Source organism: Cynoglossus semilaevis, chromosome 13 (genome assembly GCF_000523025.1).
Source record: "Cynoglossus semilaevis isolate Cse_v1.0 chromosome 13, Cse_v1.0, whole genome shotgun sequence".
NCBI classification, from domain to species: domain Eukaryota; kingdom Metazoa; phylum Chordata; class Actinopteri; order Pleuronectiformes; family Cynoglossidae; genus Cynoglossus; species Cynoglossus semilaevis.
In genome coordinates, this window is record NC_024319.1 from 3442686 (window position 1) to 3470511 (window position 27826).

The 27826-nt window shown below is 45.0% G+C and overlaps 3 protein-coding genes across 8 annotated transcripts; 2 read left to right on the plus strand and 1 right to left on the minus strand.

Annotated features, from left to right (window-relative positions):
* The first annotated feature begins 7 nt into the window (after positions 1-7).
* Positions 8-6393, plus strand: LOC103388088 (dehydrodolichyl diphosphate synthase complex subunit Dhdds). 3 transcript variants are annotated; one of them, XM_025061490.1, is made up of 12 exons: positions 8-290; positions 372-514; positions 770-886; positions 1003-1104; positions 1298-1412; positions 1689-1796; positions 2197-3840; positions 5134-5151; positions 5433-5462; positions 5551-5657; positions 5736-5789; positions 5919-6393. In XM_025061490.1, the coding sequence occupies exons 1-7, from the start codon at positions 183-185 to the stop codon at positions 2437-2439; spliced, it is 936 nt and encodes a 311-aa protein (XP_024917258.1). In that variant the 5' UTR covers positions 8-182; the 3' UTR covers positions 2440-3840; positions 5134-5151; positions 5433-5462; positions 5551-5657; positions 5736-5789; positions 5919-6393. The 3 variants fall into 3 exon arrangements, with proteins under 3 accessions (XP_024917258.1, XP_024917257.1, XP_008321175.1); XM_025061489.1 differs by having other exon boundaries at positions 5551-5628; XM_008322953.3 differs by having other exon boundaries at positions 5551-5598.
* A 914-nt stretch (positions 6394-7307) lies between these two features.
* On the minus strand, positions 7308-17671 carry atp2c1 (ATPase secretory pathway Ca2+ transporting 1). Of its 2 annotated transcripts, XM_017038105.2 has the most exons (27): positions 17484-17671; positions 15079-15183; positions 14870-14986; positions 14643-14732; positions 14407-14442; positions 14240-14301; positions 13862-13970; positions 13555-13710; positions 13399-13467; positions 13228-13303; positions 13083-13149; positions 12801-12925; positions 12619-12716; positions 12411-12506; positions 12231-12320; positions 12038-12142; positions 11801-11954; positions 11535-11705; positions 11199-11296; positions 11067-11117; positions 10790-10956; positions 10570-10638; positions 10334-10450; positions 10102-10249; positions 9912-10007; positions 9621-9762; positions 7308-9514 (listed from the first exon to the last, which is right to left on the minus strand). In XM_017038105.2, exons 1-27 carry the CDS (start codon positions 17505-17507, stop codon positions 9393-9395), a joined length of 2760 nt encoding a protein of 919 aa, XP_016893594.1. In that variant the 5' UTR covers positions 17508-17671; the 3' UTR covers positions 7308-9392. The 2 variants fall into 2 exon arrangements, with proteins under 2 accessions (XP_016893594.1, XP_024917256.1); XM_025061488.1 differs by lacking the exon at positions 17484-17671 and having other exon boundaries at positions 13862-13971; positions 14241-14301.
* Positions 17672-18736: 1065 nt separating this feature from the next.
* On the plus strand, positions 18737-27687 carry pik3r4 (phosphoinositide-3-kinase, regulatory subunit 4). Of its 3 annotated transcripts, none has more exons than XM_025061486.1 (21): positions 18737-19096; positions 19565-20360; positions 20550-20683; positions 20809-21025; positions 21222-21626; positions 21695-21829; positions 22257-22478; positions 22565-22738; positions 22859-23004; positions 23143-23346; positions 23930-24131; positions 24216-24307; positions 24666-24891; positions 24963-25128; positions 25239-25403; positions 25591-25802; positions 25888-26019; positions 26141-26241; positions 26363-26451; positions 26610-26730; positions 27213-27687. In XM_025061486.1, exons 2-21 carry the CDS (start codon positions 19643-19645, stop codon positions 27381-27383), a joined length of 4032 nt encoding a protein of 1343 aa, XP_024917254.1. In that variant the 5' UTR covers positions 18737-19096; positions 19565-19642; the 3' UTR covers positions 27384-27687. The 3 variants fall into 3 exon arrangements, with proteins under 3 accessions (XP_024917254.1, XP_008321180.1, XP_024917255.1); XM_008322958.3 differs by having other exon boundaries at positions 24669-24891; XM_025061487.1 differs by having other exon boundaries at positions 19639-20360.
* Positions 27688-27826: the final 139 nt, after the last annotated feature.

The following is a 27826-nucleotide window of genomic DNA, read 5'->3' on the forward strand; positions in this document are numbered from 1 at the left end:
GTGTATTTTCTATAATGTATGTTCTATAACAGGCACAGTCACATTCTGAGAGGCTCAGGTCTTTGCACCTCAAAATACAAGATTGGTTGAATAAAACTCTTCACAAAGTGAACCCACTTTCCTGTCAAAAAGGTGTTCATTTGAGTTGACCGTTGACCTTTTCTCTGTCTCAGGCTGGGCCGATGCCCAAGCACGTGGCCTTCATCATGGACGGGAACCGACGGTTTGCTCACATTAACAACATGGAGCGTCAAGATGGTCACACACAGGGTTTCAACAAATTGGCAGAGGTGAGTGTGCTGACACAGTGATTGGCTGAGGTCGTCTGAGGTCATCTGTGATGACCTGAGTGTGTGTGCATTCCTCTGCAGACTCTGCGCTGGTGCAAACATCTGAACATCCCAGAGGTGACGGTGTACGCCTTTAGCATTGAGAACTTCAAACGCACTCAGGAGGAGGTGGACGGTCTGATGGACCTGGCCAGGCAGAAATTTGAGAGGCTGCTGGAGGAACGGTGAGATCTTCACGCTGCAGTGTTTGAGCCTGGATGTCTTAATTAAGACACATGCAAAATCACAATTTAAATCATTATACGTTCTACTCATTCTTCTCCGCCTCTGGATTTATTTTCTATTCCTCTCGCAATCACAATTTAAATCATTATACGTTTCATTCTTCTCCTCCTCTGGATTTATTTTCTATTCCTCTCGTTCATCTTCTCTCATCTCCTCTGGCACTCCTTCATCCTCTTCCTGCTCTCCTTCCACAGGGAAAACCTGGAGAAACATGGTGTTTGTATCCGAGTGTTGGGAGACTTAAACCTGCTTCCCCTGGATCTCCAGCAGGCGATCGCCAAAGCTGTGTTGGCCACCAAAAATCACAACAAGTTAGTGGGTCACATGTCTCATCATCAGCACTGTATATCATCATCAACAGTGTGTGTGTGTATGTGCATTCATGCATGTGATGAGTGACTAATGCAGCTTCCTCTTCTTCTGGCAGATGTTTCCTAAATGTGTGTTTCGCCTACACGTCCAGATATGAGATGACTAACGCTGTCAGAGAGCTGGCCTGGGGGGTGGAGCAGGGTCTGATCAGATCCAGGTAAAACCATGGACAGTTTCTAGGAACAAGTGACTTCATCCTTTAGACTAAAGTTGTTTGTGTGATTATTTCACTTTCCAAAGGAGACAAATGTAAATGCCCTCCTTCCAGACGACTTCTCAGTCTGCTTCACACAGCCACTTGTTTGTCCTCAGTCTCATTCTCAGCCCTGTCTTTTTGTCTTTTGGCACAGTGACGTCTCAGAGACCTTGATCACTGAGTGTTTGTACAGTAACAAGTCTCCGAACCCAGACCTGCTCATCAGAACATCTGGAGAAGTTCGCCTCAGTGACTTCCTGCTGTGGCAGGTGTGTATCCGTCTACAGGTGTCTGCATCTCTGTTCGAGTGTGTTCACGTGCATGTCTGTCCAGTTTAAAGGTTAGTGTTTGGATGATCTTCTGTCAGTTTCAGCTGTGATGGTATTTATTTGATTTGTTTGTGACCAGCTGTTCTGGATTCAAATGATAGAAGTAGAAAAAAGGATGTTATTAAACAAACATTCTTCTAATGGGTTTAAAAATATAAAGTGTTTTTGGATTAGGTTTCTAAACCATTTTTCTGCCTCTCTGTGTCTGTTTTCCAGACTTCCCACTCCTGTCTGGTTTTCCAGTCAGTTCTCTGGCCTGAATATTCCTTCTGGAATCTGTGCGAGGCCATCCTCCAGTATCAGCTCAACCACAAATCTATACAGGTAACAACAATAACAACACACAGTTTCTCTCAACTCTCAGTTGTTCGTAAATAACGCCTGCTAAGGATTGGACTAAATGACCACGAAGGATTTCTACTGGGTCTCATTCATCTCTCATCCAAGAGGCGAGAAGGAGAAATGTCTTCAATTGAACCAAAAACTTTGGATAAAATATTGATTATCATTGATTGATGGAGTGATTGATGGATAACCTCACAGCCCCATTCTGCCATAATACAGTGGCCTGGCCAAACACTTTCCCATTAGCATGTGCTAACGTCAACTTTAGTTCACTTAGCTTCACAAGCTTCAAGAATCAGAATTCTAAAGGAACATTTTGAAAGATTTTGACACAAACTTTGGCTTAAAAACAATCCCTGCAAAACATTTTTTTCCACAGAAAGCCAGAGAATTGCATCGAGAACACCAGGCCTCACTACAGCTGGAGGCAGACCGTCTGTGCACAGCAGAAGAGTTACAGCACCATGGGAATGGAAAACCTACAGACGCCCATACCAGACAAGAGGCACTGCTGCACTACATCACCTGTCGCGAGGAGCGAGTACAAAACTTTCTTACAGCACTGAAGCACAAAAGAGACTTGTTTTTTCACGACTTGTGCATCGAGGCAACAACAGCCTAGGACAGTTAGGATAAAAAAAAAAAAAAAAACTGAAACTACATCTTCTACATCTTTCTCATCATCATCACCTCCTCCCTAGAGAGGACTTCACTGGAGAAGAAGATACGCCGTGAAATCATGACTAAATATATAAGAATAAAAACTTTACAGATGAATGGCAGTAATTTCAAAATGAGAGTATTTAAAAAAAAAGATTTGTCATCAATGTCAAAAACAATTTATGAAATAACTTTAAAAGACCTTCATACTGCAACAGGAAATCATTGATTTTTTACACATCAGTTTTCATCGAGTAAATCATTTTGTTGTGTTTGTAAAAACCCATCAATGTGAAAGCAAAATGTAAACATCCTGCTCTTTTTCTCATTTTAAAAATTTAAAAACTTTTTTGGATTTAGTCAGACCTGCACGGCAGCAACAATGAAAACAGTGCTGCTGACAAAAGCCTGGTTGTGACACTAGAATCCCTCCCATTAAAAACTGAGGGAACTGTTTGCATTTTGTAGCATCTTTAAAGATACTGGATGTTACCAGAGAAACATTCAGCTTGTCCTATCTCTGGCTAAAAGCAGCAAAGTTATTTTTCTATGTCGTGGCTGCTGAGTTCTTGTGTGTTTGGGAAAAATGGCTGGCTCTTATGTTAAATTAAGATAGAAATGGTTTCATGTCATTTGATATTATTTAATATGCCAGCTAAAACCAAAATAAACGGATTGTTTACAGTAAAATATAAGTAAAAGTCAAACCAATTGCTTACTTTATAATGTATTTTAATGAAGTGGGTGGCATTAGCCACCATATAAGTATAAAATAAAAATAACTTTAAATCTGATAGGGTTGCCGATAAATCTGTTTTTAAATGTAAAAAATATACATGTTTTGGTATTTGTTTACGTCGGTCTTACAAGCACCAACATTGCACCGATGTTGACGCATCACTGCAACGCACGGGACTGAATCTGACTACCTAATTCCTCCTAAAATGCATTTAACTTTTTTAGTTTGTGCTTGTTTTGTTGATTGAGTGGTTAAAGCAGTATTTTTGACCTCGGATAAAACGTCTTTGGGGAAATTGTGAAGGATATTTTCCTCCGTAACCACCATGGCGGCCTGACAGCTGCCTCGGTAACAAAAAAGGAGGTACAATGGTCATGTGACGATTCTTGTCCAATGACAGGCGTCTAAATAGAGAACTGGTTGAAACCAGTCTGGTTCTTCTCTTTCAGTTTGGTTTACGGCTCTAAAATAGGGGTTTGTTTTAAACCCTCGCCATTTTACTGTAGCAGTCAGTTATTGTTCATTCTGCTCCAAGAAAAGAGGAGGGAAAATCCATTTACACTAGGTTATTTTTTCACCGAGTCGTTTTTTCCATTTTCCGTCGGAACAATGGTCAAATCCAAGGTATGAATATTTGTTTATTATTTTTTCGTTCTTAAATAAAGTAGCGCTGTGTTTTCGTTTAAAGGAGGGAAACGTTCGGTGTTTGGTGCATCAGCGAAACGTCATCGTCGTTGACAGCTATGGCCGACAGTCGGAGCAGAGCGTTACTCATAGTTATAGACACATGAAGACTAGATTATTACAGCCTCGGGTGAAATTTTAAAACTTATCAAAATAAATAAATTTTAACTTGTGCACTCGAGGAAACCACCGAACTGTTAAGTGATGCAATTTTTAGACAGTCTGCGCGTTTTCTACCGAAGGAGGGAAAATCCTCAGCTGAAAATAAACGACGTGATTATACACTAAGTTAATGTGTTTCGTTGTGGAAAAATAAACATGCAATCATTGGAAAAATAGTTAAAATACATTTACAGCAGAAAACTGCTGCAAAATAACATGAAGGGGGTGGGCTTCTATTGGTGTTTATTCGAAAAAATAGATGTGAACACGATTGTACTTGGTTGTTGCGTTTAAACGTTAATGCGTTCATTAATTTTGACATGTTTTTAAATGTTTCGAGTTGTCATTAAAGTTTAGCGATTGGTGTAACTGATTAAATTGGAAATTAAATGTGACAGGAGATACAGTTTTTTTTAAAAAATAATTAATGTGACACTTGTTTTTATGTTGTGTTTTTAATCGTGTTGTATTTTGATGATAAGCAGCTTCCGTACAGTTATAATCTTTTTCAATTGCTGTGTGTGTATGTGCGTGTGCGCGGACACGGCCACACAACAAAGAAAGCTGTCATGGCGCCAAATGACGTCAGAACAGAAGGACCGCCCTCTTCAATTCAAATTCGCGCGGGGGAAAGAAATGTCAAATTTTGAAAAGAGGCAGCGGTAAAAGATATACGTCCTTGTTAATAAGAGTTTTTATTTCGCATCAAATCATTATATGTATGATCTTTGTTCGACACTCGTTTAACAAAGTTTGTATAAAATACATAATATAATATAAAATACATTTTAAAGTATTTTTTCTTTGTGAATAAAATAAACAAATGTCACACATATTCATGTGATGTACTTCAATAAGCCGATATGTAGCAAACAAATATTTTAGTCTTAAATTAGATGAATACATTTTTTAAAAAGGCAACATTAAAATCATCTCTTTTTTTTAAAGCATTAGTCAGCTCAGTCTATAGTTTTATGTCTTGTACTCCTGTATCTTATAATATCTATATAATATTTTGCTGATGTGATAAAAAACTTTTTTTTTCTTTCTCTTTCATTTCCCCCCACACAGTCCAGCGTTCCTCCTGAGGTAAGAACTGATTTTATTTTATTTTTTTAATGATAACTATATTAAATCGCTGATGACAGACAGTCTGGTCTTTGACCTGTGACTGACAGGATTTGGCCATTTTCTGATTAGTTGATGCTTAAACAAACATTTGGTTAGAGAGCATTTAAGGTACAACCCGCTATCTTTCAAGATGAAATGTTGTATGTAGAGTGACAGAATAGGGGTAGAAGAGAACGGAGAGGACCGGAGCGGCAGTCCTCACATCTGTCTCTAACTTTTGTCTGTTTGTCTTCCTGCAGCAGAGAAGGGTTTCTGAACGTCTTGCCCAGGTAAATTTAGTTGTTGTTGTTGTTGTTGTTCCTAACCTTTGTGACCTCAAGTCTGTTTTGTTGATAATTTTCTTGTTGTACTTTACAGAAAACCAAATCTGTCCCTGCAGAGACAAAGAAAAAAGCGGTGGCTAAAGTAAGAAAAAACTGAACAGTTAATCATCAGGTGGCGCACTTCCTGCAGTTTACATATTGGTATTAAAGTGGACATGATCAGGACCGTGTGTGTGACAGTGAGGATCTGTCATTTATTTTCCCCTCTCTTCTCTGTAGAAAGGACCCAAAGTCAAAAAGGCCAAAACAGCTGAGAATGGAAACAAGGCTGAGGTTGGTTTTTCTCTCTTCATCGCCACTTTTTATTAAATTATTCTTAGAAACTCTTTAACACATTTATCAATGTGTCTGTGTTGTTATTGTTATTATTGATTTGAAAATGTGTCTGTTTTTTCCCCACAGGAGCCAAAAACTCCCGAAAAGGCCACTGAAGCCAAATGAGCGTCAAGACTTTTTACTTGGTGATTGTACAGTTTGAGTAAAGTATTTTTTACCAAGTTTTTTTATTAAAAAAAAAATAACATAGTTGTTTTTTTGTTGTTGCAATCGATGATGTAACAAGTTTGTCACGTTTTGTATTTTCTTTTTTTTTTCTTTTTTCTGTGTAATCTTGTTTTTTTTTCTTTGTCACTGAGTCATTGTTACTTTTCCAAAAACCAAATTTAAACAAAAGGCAGCTAAAAAAAAGTCCAAAATTAAATTGTTTTGACTGTTTTTATTTTCATGAGTGAATAAATGTGACGTCAGTGTGTTTAAAAAAGAAGAATTAATTAGTATAAAGATAAATATCAACGGTTTATTTGATCCAAACCTTTTTGTTTAACTTATGTTTTAATCTTTGATCTCAATGTTCTGGAATAAAGCTTTTTAAAATGTCCGTATGAAAAACTTGATTTTTATTTTAATAAACTTCTACAGCTGTAAAAAAAAGTTTCAGTCCTAAATAACAATAAAAAGAAACCTGAAAAACCCTTACAGAAAGTTTAAAAGGTTACTTAACAGTAAAATCATAATTGGTCATAATTAAACAAAACTTTTTTCATCTGTTCAAACATATTTTTTCACCTGAGAGGCTTTTCAAAGGTTAATATCAGGGCCAGCTGCTTCTCATCCCAAATGAATAAAAGTCTTCAATAAAGTGAGACAAAAGTTTGACTAAGAAAACAAACAAACAGATTCAGGGTTTTTTACCTTTTCTCTGTCTGTGCTCCAGGCCTGGAGTCCAGAATCCTGATCAGAAGAAGAAGAAAAAAACAAACCAACCAGGAATAGTTGAATCTTCACTCACTTTAACTTGAAGTTTATTTTTCTATTTAAGTTGGATTCAAACCTTACCTCCATTCGGCTTCACACCTGATACTCGTTTATCTTCTTCCTGTCTGCTCCTCCACTTCCTGTCTGTTTTTCCAGTCAATCTCTTTATAAATATATATGAAAACACAACAGTTTCTGACTGGAGTCTTTCTTGTCACAGGCTTCTGACTCACCAAAGAACTTTTTGTAAGTCAAATATAAAAAAAGAAAATTTTTGTTTTTACATTTTCCCACCAGATTTGTCAAAAACCTTATATGTAGCAGATTTTTTTTAAATTAAGTTTGTCATATTTTCAGCATTATTCAACTGTAATTGTTGTTTCAGTCTGAACAACTTCTTTTAGGTCTCCATCTTTATCTACATTGAGTTCCTTCACAGAACATGCAGAACGTGAATATTTCCAGATCTTAATTTGAATTGTGTGAAACCTTGAACGCCACCGTGCGGATGTTTGAATCAAAACAAAGTGAAACATCTTTAAAAGATCTATAAAACTTTAATGTACATTTAATTCTCTTTCACAGACACTCAATAAATAAAACAGAAGACAGGGGGCGCCAGTGATACAACTGTTTGTACAGCCGCAGCAGCTCATCATCCACTGACAGAGGAAACCACTTGACAAAAAAAAAAAATGACTGCAGGAAAAATACATTGAAGAATGTACTTGTGATAACCACCACTAATATTTTGGATCAAAATCATTTTTAAACGTTAGTTTCGACCTGGTTTTGAACCAGAGGGAACCGTTACAGAGGAAGTGTAATTAGGGCATCGAACACGAGATTTCATCGCTCCAACAAACGTTGACGTCACCCTGATCGCAGCCGACGCGTTCTTCTGTTGTGACCTGCACCTGTACAGTATAATTAGCGCCACCCACTGCTTTTCTCTGTGAACTGCAGCACTCTATTTAAACGCGTAAAATCAGTTGTTCTACAATATAAACATGACGATGCTTAAAAAAAAAAAAAAAAACAGACAGATTTTTAGACCAGATTTGGTTTGACTTTTTTAATGGACTGACACATGAGCTCGCGTGACATGTGACAGACGTGAAACACTGAATATCAACGTTAACAATGTGATGAAAGGAAATAGGTATGAAAAAAATAATCTCAAATCCACAACTCATCTGTACCTGGAGAATTTCAGTTCTTACCCACAATGCAGTTCAACTGCAGTGATCAAGTGGCATCAGACTTTTTTGTTTAAAGTTGTCATTTTGTAAAGGGTGACATTTTCCTAAGGCACAGGATGAAGGTGCTGTTGATGCAGCATTTTTGTGTTGTCACGCTGCAGCCACCAGGGGCAGTGGTGTTCACTGGGTGTTTTTTAGCAGAGTTCAAAGCTCTGCAGTCGCTGATGTGTTTTTGTTTATTTACAGATGAAAAGTTTTTTTTAAATATGAAAACGGAAAACTAAAAGGAATGGAGAGATGGAATGTGACCTGGAGGGTCAGGTCTTTACTGCATTTGAAAAAACAACTGCCTCCTCTGGCGACAGATGCCCCGCCCATTTTCTTACACATCAAGTCCAAAATGGGACAGATTCAGAGCTAATACAAAAAAAAAAAAAGACAGCATCACAAGAAAAAATGTCATTATAATAGAAAATAGAAAATCTTTGATTATTCAATTTGTCAGGTGAGCAGCTGAAGGATGATGGGAAGGCTGAATGGACAAGCTAACAGGAGAAGCTAACGTTAACATATCCAGTGTGTGACTCAGCAGATTTGACGAAACATTTATTTCCATTTCAGCTCCTGGTTTAAAACAAAGACACTTTTTAATAGAATGTTTTTAAATTTTTTGTTCTTGTTTTGGACCAAAGTCCATTTTAATGTCAGTGTTTCTGTTCAATCAAACTAGTGTTTTGTATCTTTACATCATTTTTATATTTTTGGGGTGGGGTTTCTCACAGGAAGTTTGATTTTCTTTCATAATTCAGCAGGTTTTTGAAAACTGTTTTCAGTAGTTCGATTAAGACGAAAACATTTGATCAAAGAGGAAAAAAGGGAGCTTTCATCAGAGAGTCTCTGTTTCAGACCACACTTCTTCCTCATGTCGACTTCAAACAGAAACTAAAAAAAAAAACCTTGGATTTGTTCTGTTAACCTTCACCTTGGACAGTTAAAATCAAACATCCTCGGTTTAAAACAAAAACCAAAAAAAAAAGAAAACCTCGCTATCGCCCCCTTCAGAAGTGTAATCATTTTCTTCAGATGACTCACATGACAAGCCGGGTCACATGACCAGTCAGATCCAGGGTCAGGTTGGCGTCAGTTGGGAGATGGAACACGGGAGGTACTGGGGGAGGGGGGCAGGGCGAAGTGTGGGTCAACATGAGTGGCAGCCATTTTGAAAGTTTCGTTTGATGTTTTCAAGTGGCTCCACCCCTCCAACATCGTCAGACCAGACAGGCCCCGCCCACCTGAGCATTTACTATGGAAACGTCTCTCTTACCCCTCCCCCTCCTGGAACTCCCACCTGCTTGCGTCCGTTTGCTGGTCCCCTGTGGTGGGGTGTCCGATCCAGATTGACAGGGTGACGTGGGCGGGGTCATACCTCATGGAAGAAGTCGGAGGGCGGAGTCTTGTGTGATGACTTCATCCTCTCCACCTTCTTCACGACCTCTGACACCACACACACAGACGAGGTGAGGCTGACCAGGAAGAGGAGGTCTGCAACACACACACACACACACACACAGATTACAGATTATAGATTATTTCTCAGATTAAGTTTGGATTAAAGTCACGGGTTGCGAGGACGCGGTCGACTTCTCACCAAAGATACTGAGGCTCTCTGTCTGGAAGATCCTCTGCAGAGGAGGGAAGTAGATGACCAGCAGCTGACCCATGATGGAGGCCAGGACGGCCAGACAGAAGGTCCTGTTACTGCACACGCCCAGTTCATGGACCATACGGGTCTGAGCGGCACACACACACACGGACACACACACACAGTTTACTCTTCACAAAGTGTGGGTCACTGTATGAAGTAACAGGCTTCAGTCGGTCGGTCGGTCAGTCAGTTGGTCAGTAAAACAAAACAGACGAAGGTCTGTGTGTGCTTCACCTGTGAGCGGGAACTCAATGCGTTGAACATGTCGAAGAACACGAAGCAGGTGAAGGTCATGGTGGTGTCACGAGGAGTGATGACGTTGTCCTGCAACTGAGGAGAGAAACCACAACAGGAGGTGAGAGGGGAGAAAAGGAGGAAGAGGAGCAGGATGATGATGAAGATGGTCCACAGCCGGGTGAAGAACCTCTCTCCAGAAGACGAAGAGCGTTCCGCTGACGATGATGAACGCTGAGAGCAGAACTTTGAAGATGAGGCTGCGGGTGAGGATGCTGTCTCTGACGTTACGGGGAGGTTTCTTTATCACCTCCTGGTCCACAGGCTCCACCCCCAAACTGTGGACACAACAGAGATGAACACACGTCAACGGCGCCGTCTTATGTCGTTGGTCTTGAACATTTCCCATGATGCCTCAGTACCTCTGAGCTGGAGGTCCGTCCATGATGATGTTGATCCACAGAATCTGCATAGCGTTCAGGGGATTTGGGAAGTTCATCAGCGTCGCCAAGGAGATGAGGGTCAGTGCTGCGATGCTCCTGGAGACCAGCGATGAGACACAGGAAGTGACATCATCAATATCACATTATCACTTCCATTCATCGACAACCTTCCTCACCCCTCCCCTCCCTCTTCCTGTGTCCGTTCTCAGACTCACGTGCTCAGCTGAAACCGGACAAAGTTCTTGATGTTGTTGTAAATTCCTTTTCCTTCCTCAATGGCCGACCTGAGGACAAGGACGGAAGAACAGACGTCAGAACAGACATCAGAACAGACGTCAGAACAGACGTCAGAACAGACGTCAGAACAGACGTCAGAACAGACGTCAGAACGCGACCACGGAGGAGCTGGGCTCAGGAAGTGTGTCTCCTGCTCACAAGATGGTCCTGAAGTCGTCGTCCACCAGGATCATGTCTGCCGCCTCCTTACAGACGTCAGTGCCGGTGCGTCCCATGGCAACGCCAATGTCGGCCGCCTTCAAAGCCACGGCATCATTCACGCCGTCACCTGTCATGGCCACCACAGCACCGTTGTTCTGCAGCGACTGCACACCAAAAAGAAAAAAAATGTTGTGCACATTTAGCCAAATAAAACCAAAACAACATTTTTAAATTTGATAAAACATGTTCCCCAAACTGATGGTGGCGCTCTCACCTTAACTATCTTCAGCTTGTGTCGAGGACTGGCTCGATAGAAGACAGAGATCTGCAGAAAAATGATGACGTCAGCTGAAAGTCACTGCACCCTGGTGTGTGTGTGTGTGTGTGTGTGTCATTAGCCTCTCACTCTGTGGACCATGGTCGACAGCTGCTGAAGGTCCAGCTGGTCCACCTCTTCTCCAGACAGACACTGAGAACCTTTGCAGAAAAGTCCCAGACGACTGGCTGTTCCACAGATACAGAAGATGAAACAGTCAGACAGGAAGTAGAAACATGTTCAAAACAATCTACAGAGGAGCTAACCGTTAGCTAGAACAGCAAAAACAAACAAACTAAGAGCCAATCGCCAATAAAAAGAAATTACGAAATGATCTAGAACTTTCTGAAGGTGATTCACAAACAAAAGGGAAATTTAATTGAACTTGTCATCATTGTAGTAATGATGGAGGCTCCGCCCCCTGACCTATAGACACAGCCGTTTCCTGAGAGTCTCCCGTGATCATCTTCACAGCAACGCCTGAGCTGATGAGCGTGGCCACGGCTTCTTTGACCCCTGACCTGGGCGGGTCGATGATTCCCACCAGACCCAGAAAGGTGAGAGAGCCCATTTCTCCTCCTGATGCAAATGCCAGGACTGCAGGGGGCAGCACACAGTCAAAAGAAGTTGTGACAGAGTGTGGTGTGATTCAATAAAAAGAACACTGAGCGCAGACTCTAGCGCCCCCTCACCTCTGAGTCCGGCTGAGCCCATGTAACTGATTTGCTGCTGGTATAGCTCCCTCTGCTGTTGGCTGAGGGGAAAGCTGTTTCCTCGGCTGTTGTAGGAGCTGCAGAAACGAATCACCTGTTCATACGCCCCCTTCAGGAAGTAAATGGCTCTGTCCTGAGACAGTAAGGAGATAACAGTAGAGTGAAACTGTTTTATTTGATCAAATGAACCAAGACCAAGATTCCTCCCACACTGACCTGCTGAGCCCGATGAACAGAACGAACTGCCATGAACTTCTGCTCCGAACTGAAGGGGATTTCATCCAGACGCACGTAGTCCTTCTGCAGGGTCTCCAGGCCCATCTGAGGTAGGACACGGACACGGAGAGTCGGGGTCAGAAACTCAGGACCAGGATCAGAGATTAAGAGGCTGCTGTTTGTGGGCTCTCACCTTCATGGCAAGGGCGATGAGCGCCCCCTCTGTTGGACGTCCCAGCAGGTTGTTATTTCTGATCACAGAGTCGTTACACACACAGCCAGCCTACACACACACGCACACACACAGTTCAGAGGTGGAGGAGCAGCAGGAGCAGAAAGATCTTCGTCAGATGTTCCTCCTCAGATGACTCACCTCCACAATCCTGGTGATGGACGGGCAGGAGAAGCCGTGGACCATCTCACCGTCCACTAGGACTTCTCCCTGGTTGTTGTAGCCCACACCCGTTACCTAAAACACACACACACACATGCACGTTTAAGTACGTAGATGTCACGTTAATCAGTTCCTTATTTAATTAATTCATTAACTGATGAATGACCTAAAGGTCAAAGGTCCTGACCTCAGCATGGAGTCCGTCTGAGGTGAACATCTGAGTGACCGTCATCTCGTTCTTCGTCAAGGTTCCAGTCTTGTCCGAGCAGATCACGTTACAGCAGCCTGACGCAGTGAAACCACATCACAGTGACATCATCAGCCGGCGCCGTAAACACGGCACCAACCACTGGTCATTACTTCACATACTCAGAGTTTCTACGATGGGCAGCTTCTTGACGATGGCTTGTTTCTTCACCATCCTCATCACACCCAGCGCCAGAGTCACCGTCACCACGATGGGAAGACCCTCGGGGATGGCTGCCACCGCCAGACTGAGGAGGATTGACGACGACGACAACAACAACAACAACAACAACAACAACAACAACAACAACAACAACAAAAAACATCATCACACAAAAACTCATCAACAAACATGAGCACAGAAAAGTCTGGAGACTGAAGTCAGGTAGAAGTTTCTGTGTCCACCTGACTCCAATGGTGAACATGTCCATGATCCTCTTGCCCTGCAGCCAGCCCACCAGCATGATGACACCTGGAACACAGCGGTCACATGATCACTGCTCAGACTCCGCCCTCTGATTAAGACCAGGATGGGCGTTGAACCACTGACCTATGATGCCAAAGGAGTAGAGGGACAGCTGCTTCCCCAGCAGGTCCATGCTCTTCTGCAGCGGGGTCTTTGGTGCCTGGAGACAAAACCAGACATCAGGAACTTCAGATCAACTGTGGAAGATTGACTCTTCTGAATGACAATCAAAATGTTATGGACTTCTTCTCTGACCTCCTCAGCTTGCATCATCTTAAAAACTTCTCCAAACTCGGAGCTCTCTCCAGTTCCGATCACAATGCCCTGGAGACAAAGGTTCCCGTGTCATTTCCGTGTACAGACATATGTCAGGAACAGTGGCCGAGGTTCTGTGGTGTTCCGGTCGCGTACCTTGGCTTTGCCGCATCGCACCAGCGTCCCCATGAAGGCCACGTTGCTGCGGGAGGCGATGTCCCCGTTGGAGGTGAGCGGCTGAGGTAAGGTGGACTTGGAGCAGGGCGTGGTCTCTCCTGTGAGGCTGGACTCGTCCACCGACAGATCGACGGCCTGAGATGGAACAGGACGGAACCGATTCAGAATCAGAATCACCCTCACCCTCACCCAGGCCGACCACAATCCAATCAGTTCACCATTTAAAAATAAGATATGATAAAATAAAAGACTATCTGTGTGTGTGTGTGTGTGTGTGCGCGCGCACCTCAAACAGACGCAGGTCTGCTGGGACTCTCTCCCCCACAGACAGACAGACAGTATCTCCAGGGACCAGGTCTCTGGCCAGCATGTTCTCGAGGTGTCCTTCCCTGATACGGGGACACAGACAGTCACAGACAGTCACAGACAGACAGAGACAGACAGTCACAGACAGACACAGACACAGACAGTCACAGACACAGACAGAGACAGACAGTCACAGACAGACAGACAGACACAGACAGACAGACACAGACAGACACAGACACAGACAGTCACAGACAGACAGAGACAGACAGACACAGACAGAGACAGACAGAGACAGTCAGTGTGGAGGCGACGACAGACTCTGGTTATTATCAAATAGCTGCGCTCACAGACTCACCAGTGACATTGTGGAGGAACCAGCTTCCCCAGTTCTTCTAGAGACTTCTCTGAGCGATACTCCTGAGAAGAGGAGGGAGATGTGAGGACGAGGACACACACACACACACACACACACACACACAGGTGGATACACACCCAAATCCACAGGTACACACACACACTCACCTGTACGAAGGCAACCGTCACCACGATGATGATGGCCTGGAAATAAAAAAGATCTGAAGATGATCAGTCAGATCAATGGCCTGTTATTGATTATTGATTATTGATGACTGAACTGCAGTGTTTCTGTGTCACAGCAGACCATCAGGGACGTAATCCAGCGACTTTACCATTGATTCACCTTTTTACTACTACTAAGTGTCTGTGTTTGTCCAGCTGCAGACGACTGGAGGACTCACCACGGTGATGCTGATGGCGTCGTCAAACTGGTGCATGAGAACACTGATGACAGCTGAGGCCAGGAGCAGGAGGATCAGAGGATCTTTGAACTGGACACAGAACAGGTCTAACATTACACTCAGTCCCTCAGCCTCCTCCTCATCATCATCATCATCATCATCATCATCATCATCATCATCACAGTCTGCGGGGGTCTCTGCTAACATCTCTGTGCAGGGTCACCGACCTGTGAGATGTACTTCTTCCACAGCGGCTCTTCTTCACTGATGTCAAACTCGTTCCAGCCGTGGTACGTTCTCCTCCTGATCACCTCATCCTGGGTAAGACCCAGCTGGGGGTCCGCCTGTCCGGACAGAACACACCGTCAACCAAACAGCCCACTGTGACTACACGGTGTGTGTGTGTGTGTGTGTAGATTGGGGTGATGTCACTGACCTGCAGGACACACACCACCTCATGGACAGGGAGTTCACTGGCTTTTCTGGAGGTCAGTACAGGGACCATGGTCTCATCTTCACCGGGGGATTGTCTGACGGAAAGCTTCAGCACAAACACACCAGAAGAAACGAGAGAACGGGTTGAACCGGTGGAGAAGAAGGTGAGAGAGGCAGCCACAGCTCAGCTAATCTGAAAATAATCCGACTGAGCGAGGGATTAACCTCATCCACCAATCACATCCTTCCACTCATTGTCCATCAGTTCCACATGGGAATGGTCATCAATCAGTCACAGTGGAATCTGTCTATCTACCGTCACATCAATCAGTCACGGAGTGGAATCTGTCTATCTACCGTCACATGACATTAACTCAAGGAACTGCTCGTCACACCTCGGTCCACCTGCTGCTCGTCTCCCACCCTGTGGTCAGACGGAGGTCAGAGTGAAAACCGTCTGTCCGTCAGCCAGCCAGAGTGAGACAGTGTCATTCTTTCATGCCTCCTGCCTCAGCCACGTTCAGGTATTTCTCATCTACCAACAACTTTCACAGCCTGAAACAAGAAGCCACAGCAGTGGCAGCTCCAAACATTCACACGAGTCACATCAAGATCTCCAGTGAACATGACCCAGGAGATGAAAGGTGCAGCCTGACCACCAGCCCACATCTTTACAGGATCCTACTATCCCAGTACGGTCTACATAGACCACCTGTCTGTTAGTTCTACTGTTCTGTACAAATCATTTTTGAAGATTTTTTTATGTCGAGGCAGATGGTAAAACTGAGCCTGGGTCTGAGGGAGACTTCTTCCTGGAAAATGGGCATTTTTTTATTTTAATTTTGAATCTGTAAAGTCCATAAAAATAAATAAGGGCTACACATATAGAATTCCCATTAGAACTTATTTTGTCTTTATTTTTTGTACGTCCCATTTTTTTCATCACACTAACGTTTTTTTTTTTTAAATGTCTTTTCTTGCCTTCAGTCCTCAGTGTGTCTGGTGCATGTTTTTCTGGTTCGTAGCATCAGGACCACTGCTGCTCTGGTTTGAACCACACTTTAAATCTTCCAGGATGAGACTGTGGCCATGCTCCAGTTTAAAGACACCACCACTAAAAATAAGTGACATCACTTCAGACTCCCAGTCCCTGAACCGGTCCCTAGGCGGGTCCGACCTACTTTGCCTGGCTCTGGTTCTTTTGTTCATCACTGGCTAACGTGGACCTCGTGACCACCGTGGAAGCTGAGCTCAGCGCTGGAGCTGCTGCTGATGAAGCAGGCGCTCGTGACCTTCATCCTTACTTCCCAAGTTTGAAGTATTTGGGATTTGAAATTAACACAAGTAGTCGCTCAGGTGTGTTGATGACGGCCAATCAGAAACATGCATGGATCAGGGAGTTCACCTTTAAATGAACATAAGTGTAGATGGTAAAAACTAAGATCTGATTTAGATGAACTTTTTAAAATTCACACAACATCAGACTGAACAGTTTTTTAGTCAATATATTTTAGTCATATTTAATCAAACACACACACACAGAGGAAGGAAGGAAAGTGAATTACTTTCCTTATCATTGTGACACAGCACACAACCAAATATGACCTCTGTTCTTAACCCATCACCAGAGTAAACAGTGGGCAGCTTTAAACTGTGTGTGTGTGGACGGTGCCATGCTCAGTGGTAACTCGGCAGCTGGTGGACTGATACCTGAAGCCTCCCGGACCCAAGTCCGCTTCCTTAACCACTGAGTGTGCGATGACTGTGTTGACTGTTGTGAAATCTCTGTGGACAACTGACACGTCTGTCTGTCTGTCAATAAACCGACTCACTCACTGTTTCACCATCAGTCTGCTGGTGGTGGACGTTGAATACAGACAATGATAGAGGTTTGTCTGTAATGATATTAGCGAAAACTGTCCATCTGTCTGTTTGTCTGTCTGTCTGACCAACTGTCAACTGCTCTGTCCATTGGACAGTCTGTTGATCCTTCTGTTGGTCTGTCAGTCAGTGAAACAAGGGTTGAATAAACAGTTTTTTACACAGAGAAAATGTCGTCAGGAAATGGGATTGGTTTTAATTACATGGCTAACAACACTAATGATTAGGTTAGACAACGCAACACAACAACACAACACAACACAAGGATTAGTCGGCGAGCCAATGTTAGCTTCGCCGCTAACAGTAGCATTAGCAACTTTAGCAACAAACACTCACTCACGCAAGCGCGCTCGCGCTGAACTAAACTAAACAAACAAGCAGCCGACGCTGCTTCTTCTTCCCCTCTTCCTCCTAATCTTTCCGCCCGGTTTAAACCGTTTCCACCGCGACACGACGACGTCGGCTTACATAAACTGTCTAAGTCGGTCAAGATGTGAACAGAAAGTTGATCAGAAACAAACTCACCAGCTGCTCCCGTTTCGTCAGCATCTTCCTCCAGATCCTGCGTGGAGCGTTTTTCTAACACCGAGCGAGGTCCGCCATGTCAAGCTACAATAACGACGTCAGCCGCTGCACTTCCGCTAACTTTCAAAATATGAATGGAATGCAACGATGCCTTTTTATTCATATTCTGAATCTTTATTCTCCAGCAAATCTCAAGTTCAACTCTGAATGACTGATATCTCGGTAACAGATGAGCTTTAATGAAGCTGAGCTGGCCCTGGACGTTTCTAAGGCTTTTTGAAGAGACTTTGCCTTTTATCCAACAAGCCCCTCCAGTTCAAATGAAGCTCCGATAAGACTTTTTGGATTAGCATGTGTTGTCTGGATAATTCAATTTGTTTTAAAAACTACATGAAATAAAGTTATTTCTTTTTCCAGATTGGAGTCATGTTAAAAAAAGATTTTACCGCAGGAAACCCAACAGTTTCACATGAGAAATCAACCTTATCTTTTTTTCTTTATTTTGAAAAGAAAAAGAATTCCCTCACATCCGCTCAGGTGCCGCAACTCTCACCTGCTCGAACAGCAGCACGGGAAGGTTCTTCCGGGTCCTCTCAAAGATAGTGTGGATGAAAGAAGTGGCCTCACTGCATGTCCGTTCAGACGATGGTCGTTTGTTTGAATTTCAGAGTCACTTTTAACTTTTAACACATTTTGAACGACCACGTCATCGCCATACTTACATTTCAGATACCTATCTAAAATAGAATTCTCAGTTCACTTGCTTAAAAGTCCAAATACCGTTTAAAAAACAATGTATAAAGACTTCTTCCAGGTGATATTGTTATTCAGAGATTCATAGAGAAAGACGGGGGAGAAACCTCAGAAACCATCAACTGAGATGGTTTGGAAAAGAGAAGAAATGTAACAACTACCAAAACAATAATCATTTTCAAATATTCTGTCAAAAAAGCATTAAAATGTTTTGTAGAGTTGTATCAAATTATATTTCTCAGCCACTTACTTCATCAGCTCGCCCAGTGATTTTAACCTCCCAGCATCTTGCTCCTCACACTTCTTTAGCTACGACGAATGTATTATTTAAAAATAAATAAGAGCTGTAATTTTTATTTTGTTTAGTATTTAAAATTCTACTGTAGATTATTGGTTTAATTACAGGTGTACAGGAAAATATAAAATTTAAACAGTTAAAAAACGTTAACCATTTCTTATGTCATTTACGGAGTGTTGCATTGTCTTCATACACGATCTTTGCAGTAACGCCGTTTTGAACTGTAGAGGGCGCCTCTTCCGTTCTTGGCCGGAAACAACAATACCTGAAGTATGTTTCTATGAAAAACATTAGTAGCATAGCTGCACGATTTAGACCGGGGCGATTTTATTTTGTTTATTTACAATTTTGTTTAGCTTTTAACGTACCTTTCCCCACCTCGTGGCGATAGGAGAATGGGAAGTGTGACGTCACTTGTGTTTATTTGACTACAGCTGTTAGCATTAGCTGCCGTTATCAGCAGCTCTGACAGGACGTCGACCTGCTAAAGCTAAAAACAACAACAATAACAACAACAACAAACCCATAACAAAGGCTACCGGAGGACCTGCGTCTTCTTATGGTAAATTATTTTTAATATCCTGTTTTATGTAGTTAATTGAAAACACACAGTCATCCTCAGAGTCATGTGACTAAATTCGAAAACATTTAACAAATTTCTCATCTGGAAATGGACACCACCGTTTTTATACCAGTCTTGTGTTGTGATATTAATAACAGTGAGCACCCTGCTGTAGAAAACAGCACTGTTGTAGAGTGCAGACTGAAAGGTGTTTAGTGACGCAGTAAATCAGCAACTCTTGGGAGTAAAAATCACTTATTTTCTTAATGACCTTAAGAAAACTTAAAACTTAAGACTATTTAATGGTCTGTTTTTTTTCTATGGAATCTACAGTATATGGTCTGTCTCACAGTCAGATAAAGTCCTGATGTTTCAGATTCAACACTTTGAGCTAAAAATAGCCTTTTTTTGTGTGTGTTTGTGTTTTTAGGTTTTTGTTTTACTTTTTTTGTGTGTTTGTGTTTTTAGGTTTTTGTTGATTTTTAACTCACATGTGAGAGGCTCAAAGTTCATTTGAGAGCTGACGCTCATTTGTCCACCAGGGGGATGGGGAACCAACTGGCCGGCATCGCCCCGTCTCAGATCCTGTCTGTGGACAGTTACTTCTCTGATATCAATGACCATGAGTACGATAAAAGTCTGGGCAGCACTCGCTTCTTCAAGGTGGCCCGGGCCAAACACCGGGAGGGACTGGTGGTGGTCAAAGTCTTTGCCATCCAGGACCCCTCGCTGCCGCTGACCAGCTACAAACAGGAGCTGGAAGAGCTGAAGATCCGGCTGCACTCCTGCCAGAACTGTCTGCCTTTCCAAAAGACCTCCCTGACCGAGAAGGCTGCCATCTTGTTCCGACAGTATGTTCGCGATAACCTGTACGACCGCATCAGCACACGCCCGTTTTTAAACAACGTGGAGAAGCGCTGGCTGGCCTTCCAGATCCTCAACGCTGTCGACCAGGCCCACAAATCGGGAGTTCGCCATGGGGATATTAAAACTGAGAACGTGATGGTGACCAGCTGGAACTGGGTTCTGCTCACAGACTTTGCCAGCTTCAAACCCACCTACCTGCCAGAGGACAACCCTGCTGACTTCAACTACTTCTTTGACACATCCAGACGGAGAACCTGCTACATCGCACCAGAGCGCTTTGTCGATGGAAGTATGTTCACCACGGAGAGTGACCAGAACACGCCACTGGTGGACCTGACCAACAACAACCAGAGGAGCAGAGGAGAACTCAAACAGGCCATGGACATCTTCTCTGCAGGTAAACAGGAAACTGAAACTCATAGGGAAAATCATTGATTTTAGCTCAAAGGGAAACTGTTGACTCCCTTTGAGTCTTTTTGAAATCTTATTCAAATTAGAATTAGAATAATGTTTATTCAGAGATGTTAAAAAGACAAAAGTAGACATCTGATATTTTGTGTAAACCCTGTGTTTTTTGTGACGTCAGGCTGCGTGATCGCAGAGCTCTTTGCCGAAGGCGTCCCCCTCTTTGACCTGTCACAGCTGCTCGCTTATCGCAAAGGTCACTTTCAGACTGAGGAGTTTCTACTGAAGATTGAAGACTGCAGCATCAGAGAACTGGTACCAGAGCAAATTAGAAACTGTTTTCACTCCCACCTTTGTTGTGACTCATGTCTCTGTTTCTCCTCGTGAAAGTCACACATTGTTAAAAAACGCACTCTGTCTAACGGAACCATCGACCACAGGTGGCTCAGATGGTGCAGCGGGAGCCGGAGAAGCGTCTGACAGCAGAGGAATACCTGAAGCAGCAGCGAGGAAAAGCCTTCCCCGACATCTTCTACACCTTCCTGCAGCCATACATGGCCCAGTTCGCCAAGGAGACCTTCCAGTCGGCTGACGAGAGAGTGCTGGTCATCCGTAAAGACCTGGACAACATCCTGCACAATCTTCGAGGAGGTCCAGGTGCGACTTTGTTTTTTTCTGGCCCATCACCTCATCCTTAGTCCACATTGGCCAGACTAGCTAATGATTAGGCTAAATTCTTGTCACTCTGACTTAAAAAGAACTTTGAATAAAACAAAAAATGTGTTACTCAACAGCGCCCCCTGCTTCATCACATAGGAATCTATTCAAAGAAACATCTTTGTCCTTCCTCCAGGTTCCCCTTCCTCCCCCTTGTCCTCGTCCCAGGACGTCTGTGCTGAAGCTTCTCTGAGCTCCAAGGAGGAGCAGGGCCTGATGGTGCTGGTGTCCGTCATCACTTCCTGTCTGCAGACGCTCCACTCCTGTGACTCCAAACTGGCCTCACTGGAGTTGGTCCTTCACCTGGCCCCTCGGCTCAGTGTGGACATCCTGCTGGACCGCATCAGTCCGTACCTGCTGCATTTCTGCAACGACTCTGTGCCACGTGTCCGCGCTCAGGCCGTCAGGACTCTGGCCAAAGTGCTGGCTCTGGTGAAGGAGGTGCCGAGAAACGACGTCAACATTTACCCAGAGTACATCTTGCCAGGAATTGCACATCTGGCCCAGGACGACGCCACCATCGTCAGGCTGGCGTACGCAGGTGAGCGTTGGACAGGAAGTTGTTAAGTTTGTCTTACGGAGAGTCTGATTTCCGCTCCTGTCTTTCAGAGAACATCGCTCATCTGGCAGAGAGCGCTCTGCGCTTCCTGGAGCTGGTTCAGGAGAACAACATAAATGCAGAGCAGGAGCTGAGCAGTGAGGACGCAGAGGAAACTCTTCACCCCAATGAAAACTACGATTCAGGTACAAACCTGGAGCTGTCAGCTCTCTACTGCAGGGTTTCCCCTGGCCGTAGCTAATCCATTGTGCTCTGCACATATGGGTTCGAATCCCATCCTCGTTGGGATTTTCTGTGGTTCCATAGTGTAGCGGTTAGGTCTGCCTCGGAAGCAGAGAGTCCTGGTTCGATTCCTACAGGAACCACATGCTTGATAATGTTAATCCTCCTCTGTAAGTTGTTTTGGAGAAAAGTGTCTAATTAATGCATGAATGTAAATGTAAGTTCTTTTCCTAAGTCTGGTCACGTCTTCATCCGACCGAACACAGTCCATCGACAGCAGACTGGAGGCTGTTCCCACACACGCCTGATGGATTTCAGCTCAGTGTAGGAGAGTGACTGGGTTACAGTCAACAGTTTCCTGAGTGAATGTTGTCAAATGTTGATGCACAGAGCTCCAGGCCCTTCATGAGATGGTCCAGCAGAAGGTGGTGACGCTGCTGAGCGACTCGGAGAACATCGTGAAGCAGTCCCTGATGGAGAACGGCATCACGCGCCTCTGCGTCTTCTTCGGCCGACAGAAGGCAAACGACGTCCTGCTGTCCCACATGATCACCTTCCTCAACGACAAGAACGACTGGCACCTGCGGGGGGCGTTCTTCGACAGCATCGTGGGTGAGAACCTCACACTGCAGCGCTGTGTTGAGCCTGCGATGTTCACGTCACGTCATTGGTCCTCTCCCTGCGTCCCGGTGGTGTAGGTGTGGCGGCGTACGTGGGTTGGCAGAGCTCGTCCATCCTGAAGCCGCTGCTGCAGCAAGGTCTGAGCGACACCGAGGAGTTTGTCATCTACAAAGCCCTGAACGCACTCACCTGCATGTGTCAGCTGGGCCTGCTGCAGAAGCCGCACATCTACGAGTTTGTCAGCGACATCGGTGAGAATGCAGCAGGATCTTAGCGACTATAAAAGCAAATATTTTGTTGTTATTTTGGTGTCGTTTTTATTGTTGTTGACTTTGGTCCTAACTGTCTGACGCTCCTCTCCCTGGTCCCAGCTCCGTTCTTGTGTCATCCCAACCTGTGGATCCGTTATGGAGCCGTGGGTTTCATCACCGTGGTCGCTCAGCACCTCAACGTGGCCGACGTCTACTGCAAACTGATGCCACACCTTAACCCGTTCATCACCCAGCCCATCATCCAGGTGAGTCCACGCCATCGTCCTCGTCCTCGTCCTCAGCATCAGCCGTTCGTCTTCCCGCCTGCTGATCCTCCTCCAGCATCAGCCGGTCGTCTTCCCGCCTGCTGATCCTCCTCCTCCTCCCCGCCGCTCTCCCCGCAGATCGATAAGGAGCTGGTCCTGCTCAGCGTCCTGAAGGAGCCGGTGAGTCGCTCCATCTTCGACTACGCACTTCGCTCAAAAGACATCGGCAGCCTCTTCCGCCACCTGCTGCTGCGGCAGAAGAAACGTGCTGGATCTATCCCAGAATGCCCCACTCCTGAAGATCCAGCCATTGCTCAGCTCCTGAAGAAGCTGCTCTCACAGGTCAGTAGCTCTCACACCAACGTTCACCGAGAAAGCTATGCTGCTCCACTGCGCCCTCCTGTGGTCAGGTTGTGTGACTGAGGTAATTCTAAAGAAGAGAAGTCCCAAGTCACACATTTGAACTTAACGGTGTCGGGTTGTGGTTCTTCTCTTGAATCCCATTAATTCCTTTACCAGTCTACTCAAAATAAAGTCCATCTGTTTCAGATGAGAGAATCGCACACACATCTTGTTCTCATTAAAGAGAAATTCTCTTGAATCGCAGCTCATTACCATGTCTTCCGGAAACCCATGTGGAGACAGCAGACAGCAGACAGCCTTTGAGCCAAAGGCAGCAAAACCCCTCTGTGTCTGTTTTAGCAGGACATCTGTCTTTGCTGTTCCTAACCACCAGTTCCCATTCTCAGATCTCAGATCTCTTCCACGGAACTGATCCGACCCAGAAGCATTGAGGTTGTTATGAAACAATGTGTCTTTCCAAGGAACTATTAGTCATGTGGACGCCAGCAGCGGGCCAAGAACAGAAGTCAGAAGTCTGACACCGTTTGACTCTGTTGACCATTTCTTGTCCCTTATCAATCAGGGGATGACGGAGGCGGAGGAGGACAAGCTGCTGGCACTTAAAGACTTCATGTTGAAATCCAACAAGGCTAAAGCTAACATGGGTGAGCAGAGCCACCTGGTGGAGGCAGGGCAAACCGGTGTCATCGACCTAGCAACGCTAGGCATCAGCGGCCGCCAAGTGGACCTGGTCAAACCGAAGACAGAGTTAGAGGACAAGAGAGGTAACCACCTCACACAATGTTGCAAGAGCGCCACCTGCTGGGTATGAGCATTTCATTAAATGTTATCTCTGGGGGGGGGTTTAGCCAGAAAACACACCAAACAAGACTCCACCATGAACGAGGAGTGGAAGAGCATGTTTGGATCTCAGGAGCCGTCGTCGGCTCAACCTGCCGCGGTGAGAATCGCCCGCTCAACACGCCCCCACCTTTTGTCACTTTGGCTACCATGATGTTGTGATGTCTTTGCAGGACGCTGACGCAGCGGGACAGAGTTAGAGGACAAGAGAGGTAACCACCTCACACAATGTTGCAAGAGCGCCACCTGCTGGGTATGAGCATTTCATTAAATGTTATCTCTGGGGGGGGTTTTAGCCAGAAAACACACCAAACAAGACTCCACCATGAACGAGGAGTGGAAGAGCATGTTTGGATCTCAGGAGCCGTCGTCGGCTCAACCTGCCGCGGTGAGAATCGCCCGCTCAACACGCCCCCACCTTTTGTCACTGTGGCTAACATGATGTTGTGATGTCTTAGCAGGCAGCTGACGTAGCGGGCGGTCAGGTCAAGAAGAGCGCAACCACACCAGCGGTGCCAGTGCTGCAGTCCGTCATCAGTGGCCCCGCCTACCAGCGTCGCATCAACACCTGCAAGGTGGAGCTTCAGCAGCTGGTGCAGCAGAAAAGGGAGCAGTGCAGCGCCGAGCGCATGGCCAAGCAGATGATGGAGAGCGCAGAATGGGAGAGCCGCCCGCCGCCGCCTGGTAACATTAACACACCGCAGCACACCCGCTCTTATCATCCTCCAGCGGCTCTGACTTCCTGTCCGCCACAGGGTGGCACCCTAAAGGTCTGCTGGTGGCTCACCTGCACGAACACAAGGCGGCCGTCAACCGGATCCGAGTGTCAGACGAACACGCCATCTTCGCCACGGCGTCAAATGACGGTACCGTCAAAGTCTGGGACAGTCAGAAGATGGAGGGCAAGACCACCACCACCAGGTGGGGGCGCACACAGAGCAACCGTGAGCTGATAAACCCACGAGTCTGTCATCGGTGATCAGCACTAACCTGTGTGTGTGTGTGTGTGTGTGTGTGTGTGACTGTCACAGGTCAGTGCTGACGTATTCACGCATCGGTGGTCACGTGAAGACGATGACGTTCTGTCAGGGCTCGCATTATCTGGCTGTGGCCTCAGACAACGGCGCCATCCAGCTGCTGGCTGTGGAAGCCAACAAGCCACCGAAGTCTCCCAAAGTCCAGCCTTTCCAGAGCAGGTACGTTCACACACACACACACACACACACACTCACACACTCACTCATGATTGAAAACTCATGCACAAGATTAAAACCAGAGTCATTATGTTGTAATTGTTCATAATTTTCTGCTAATCGAATCGTTTTTAGTTTCACGGTTAAATGAATGACTTGTCAATGTTTGGGGCGTGGCCCACGTCTTCAGGAGTCTGGACCTCCAGCTGGACGGTTGTGCTGTGGACATCAATCACTTTAACTCCGGGGCTCAGTCCGTCTTGGCCTACGCCACAGTGAACGGCTCTCTGATTGGCTGGGACCTCCGCTCCAACTCCAACGCCTGGACGCTGCGTCACGACCTGCGTCTGGGCCTCATCACGTCCTTCAGCGTGGACATGCACCAGTGCTGGCTGTGTCTGGGTCAGTCCCAACCCGTGGCTCCAGTCCAACTTGTCAGACGTCTTACAACCTTCACAGGTCAAAGTGACCACTGCTTTCTCCGCAGGCACCAGCAGCGGCACCATGGCATGCTGGGATATGAGGTTCCAGCTCCCCATTTCAAACCACTCCCACCCTGCACGAGCGCGAATCAGACGGCTGCTCATGCACCCGCTCTACCAGTCATCAGTGATCGCAGGTGAGAGACAATGACAGCAAAGGAAAAACTCCCTCTGCTGGTCAGGCACAGATACAGCCCACGATACAGGGCTGACACATGATCAGACCCGTCGCTACCTCTGACCCAACTGTGTTTTCAGCTGTTCAAGGAAACAACGAGGTGTCCATGTGGGACATGGAGACAGGAGACCGGAAGTTTACTCTGTGGGCCAGTTCTGCTCCTCCTCTGTCTGAGATGCAGGTGTGTGTTCTCACCAGTGGGGAGCAGACTTTCCCCTTGTACTAGTGATTGACTTTAATGCTGTCCCACTTCCTTCTGTATGTGTGTGTGTGTGTGTGTGTGTGTGTGCGTGTGCGCACAGCCTTCTCCTCACAGTGTGCATGGGATTTACTGCAGTCCTGCAGATGGGAATCCTCTGCTGCTAACAGCTGGCTCTGACATGAGGATCAGGTGACTCCCTCAGCTTCCTGCCAACATTTGGTTCCATTAAACATTCAACAGTCGTTAGCTAGCATTAACCTGGATATAGTGACTTGTTTTAATGACTTGTATTTTCCTGTGACCCATGCCAAACATGCTAAACGCTAACACTGTGCTGTGGTTTCCAGGTTCTGGGATTTGGCCTATCCTGAGCGCTCATATATCGTAGCAGGCGGCGCTAACGACTCGCTGCACTGTCCGTCCGTTCTGTACAGCAGGAAGATCATCGAAGGCACAGAAGTGGTTCAGGTCAGGTTCCTCCAGTCCAGGACTAGGGCACAGAGGACTTGGACATAAAACCCTGGGGACTTGACACTGACTAAACATAATTATCTCAGACTTGACTGAAACCTTTCAGACTTGACTACAGGATTGACACTCGTCCTCAGAGACTTGGACTCAAGTAAAAAGTCTAATCTATCTAGTTATCTTTTATGTCAGTCATACTCTCTAAAAACTGTTGAAAATGTTTTTCTCTAGCATTAACTTTTAGCTAAGTTTAACTTTTTTTTTAGGTGATTGAGAAAAAAAAAAAACGTACATTTATTTGGAACGTTTTGACCGGTACTAAGTTAACTGTAAGCTAACTCCGCTAGTTTTCCTTCACACAACTTTAGTCAGTTTTTGGTCATTTTTAATGCGATAGTAAAAAAGGCAATAGGACGTCAGTTTTTGTAGCTCTCGTTTACTAATATGCAGCTAACGTCTTGTGCTAACGTCTGTTTGTGCAGGAGATTCACAGTAAACAGAAGAGTGGTGTGGTGGAGGACTCGCCGCGTCGCGGCCCAGAATCGCTGCCTGTGGGGCATCATGACATCATCACCGACATCGCCACGTTTCAGACGACGCAGGGTTTTATCGTCACATCATCCAGAGATGGAATCGTCAAAGTATGGAAGTGAGGAGGAAAACTCGTCGTTGTCAGTGCTGCCCCCTGCTGACAGCCCAGCCCCTTGTCTCTATGGGAAACCTCATCAGTCATTGCTTTATAATAACGGTAAAAAAAAACGTGTCGGCAATTAATGAGAACTTTTAGACGACTTTAAATTGTGATCTACGACTCACATGACCTCTGATGACATCATCACTACTTTGATGATACCAACCTGATCTGTGTTTCAACAATTGTTTTTTGTATTTGTTTTTTATTTAAAGCTGTTTAAAAGTCTGAGCTTCAATAATATAAGTGTCAACATTTCTGTTTGTCAAAAAATAAAACAATAATCTGATAAAATCAGACCATTACTGATGTTTTTTCTTTCACAAAGGATTGATGAAAAATGTCCCCAGGAGGACAAGAGTCCCCATAACAAAGCTTTTAGAAAGAAAAGGTCCCCACAAGATA

Coding starts and splice junctions, on each gene's coding strand:
- LOC103388088 (XM_025061490.1), top strand. CDS start 183: ATGCCCAAGCACGTGGCCTTCATCATGGACGGGAACCGACGGTTTGCT. Junction 887..1,002: donor GCCACCAAAAATCACAACAA/GTTAGTGGGTCA, acceptor TTCTTCTGGCAG/ATGTTTCCTAAATGTGTGTT. Junction 1,413..1,688: donor GTGACTTCCTGCTGTGGCAG/GTGTGTATCCGT, acceptor TCTGTTTTCCAG/ACTTCCCACTCCTGTCTGGT.
- atp2c1 (XM_017038105.2), bottom strand. CDS start 17,507: ATGCTGACGAAACGGGAGCAGCTG. Junction 10,957..11,066: donor ACAAGCTGAAGATAGTTAAG/GTGAGAGCGCCA, acceptor TTTGGTGTGCAG/TCGCTGCAGAACAACGGTGC. Junction 10,639..10,789: donor GACGACTTCAGGACCATCTT/GTGAGCAGGAGA, acceptor CCTTGTCCTCAG/GTCGGCCATTGAGGAAGGAA.
- pik3r4 (XM_025061486.1), top strand. CDS start 19,643: ATGGGGAACCAACTGGCCGGCATCGCCCCGTCTCAGATCCTGTCTGTG. Junction 24,892..24,962: donor GAGCCGCCCGCCGCCGCCTG/GTAACATTAACA, acceptor TGTCCGCCACAG/GGTGGCACCCTAAAGGTCTG. Junction 26,242..26,362: donor CTCCTCTGTCTGAGATGCAG/GTGTGTGTTCTC, acceptor GTGTGCGCACAG/CCTTCTCCTCACAGTGTGCA.